Source organism: Mycetomoellerius zeteki, unplaced genomic scaffold, assembly GCF_001594055.1.
Source record: "Mycetomoellerius zeteki isolate Tzet28-1 unplaced genomic scaffold, Tzet1.0 C4383270, whole genome shotgun sequence".
NCBI classification, from domain to species: domain Eukaryota; kingdom Metazoa; phylum Arthropoda; class Insecta; order Hymenoptera; family Formicidae; genus Mycetomoellerius; species Mycetomoellerius zeteki.
Genome location: NW_017255746.1, coordinates 1 through 1,201, shown reverse-complemented (window position 1 = coordinate 1,201; position 1,201 = coordinate 1). Strand labels below are relative to the sequence as shown.

General features: G+C 28.1%; 1 protein-coding gene across 1 annotated transcript; it reads right to left on the bottom strand.

The window, feature by feature from the left end:
- Window positions 1–3: 3 nt before the first annotated feature.
- Window positions 4–719, bottom strand: LOC108724253 (uncharacterized; the record flags this gene model as incomplete). The annotated part of the gene is made up of 2 exons (XM_018450569.1): window positions 319–719; window positions 4–273 (listed from the first exon to the last, which is right to left on the bottom strand). Coding segments are annotated over exons 1-2 (570 nt in total), but the record flags the coding sequence as incomplete, so codon positions are not given.
- Window positions 720–1,201: the final 482 nt, after the last annotated feature.

The window sequence follows — 1,201 nt, the reverse complement described above, 5'->3', positions numbered from 1 at the left end:
TATTGTCTGTTGTCTACCATGAATGTTTATAAGTAAACCATTGGTTTCCAAATCTTGAATTTGATTTATTATGTTAAAAAATGTATTTTTATTTCCTAACTGTGAATGATCTTTCGCATTGTGTATTTGAAGCAAAAAGATATTTTCAAGAATACTGAAGTATTCACTTGGAATACATGGAATAGTGCAATATACAACACCAATTTTATGTATTCCACTGTGGGATCCAAGAGGATTGTTAATCTCGAAATCATCAAAATATAATAAGAGAGGTAAAACAAATTTTTCTGAAAATTGTTCTTGAATGTGTTTCCACACTTCGCCATGAAGAACAGAACTTAATATGTCGTTATGTCTTTTTTCATATATCTCTTTAGTTATCGTGTCAAAAACGTTTGATAATTCCAAAAATTGTATTAAAAGCTGTCTTAAAGGAATAACTTGTACAGTTCTATTACGTATACCTATACTTGTACACATTTTTCTACGTTTTGAACATAATGTTGCAGCAATATTAATAGATTGTGGCATAATAAGATACCCGTGTTTTATAAAGTACTGCAATGTTTTATGTTCAGTTTCGAACTGCAGGAAAATATTTTGTATTATTATGCACATGTCATTAATATCAGATGATACATTTCGGTTCCCTTGGCATTCAAGTTTATGTTTGATAATCTCAATAGTAGATTTGTAAAAGTTGTTTACGTATTGTATTATTTTATGCACTATTAATCGTGATAACGTAATATCAGCATATAATTTTGAAACTAATAAAAGAGCACTTTTTGTAACAATCATATCAAATTGTTGTAACGACATTGATGGATTATTCATTAATTCTTTACAAACATTTGTTGATAACAAATCTTTGGAATTAGTATACTGTGTAAACTTATCATCCATACTTTCGACATTTTCACTAAATAAATGCAATTCTGGCATAACAGAAACTTTCGTATTATTTTCATTGAGATGTTTTACCATTAAATGCCGTTTAAATGAGTAGAGTGTTACAAAGCTACGTGTACAATTTTCTTGTTTGCATATAATAGTAGACAAAGATGCACCATGCGCGAATTTTATATGTGCTATAAGAAATTTGATTGTAGGAGTGTTATGAATACAGTATGGACACTTATACATGATACAGCAGAAATATTAGAATAATACTTTGTACTGTTATATTATATATATATAT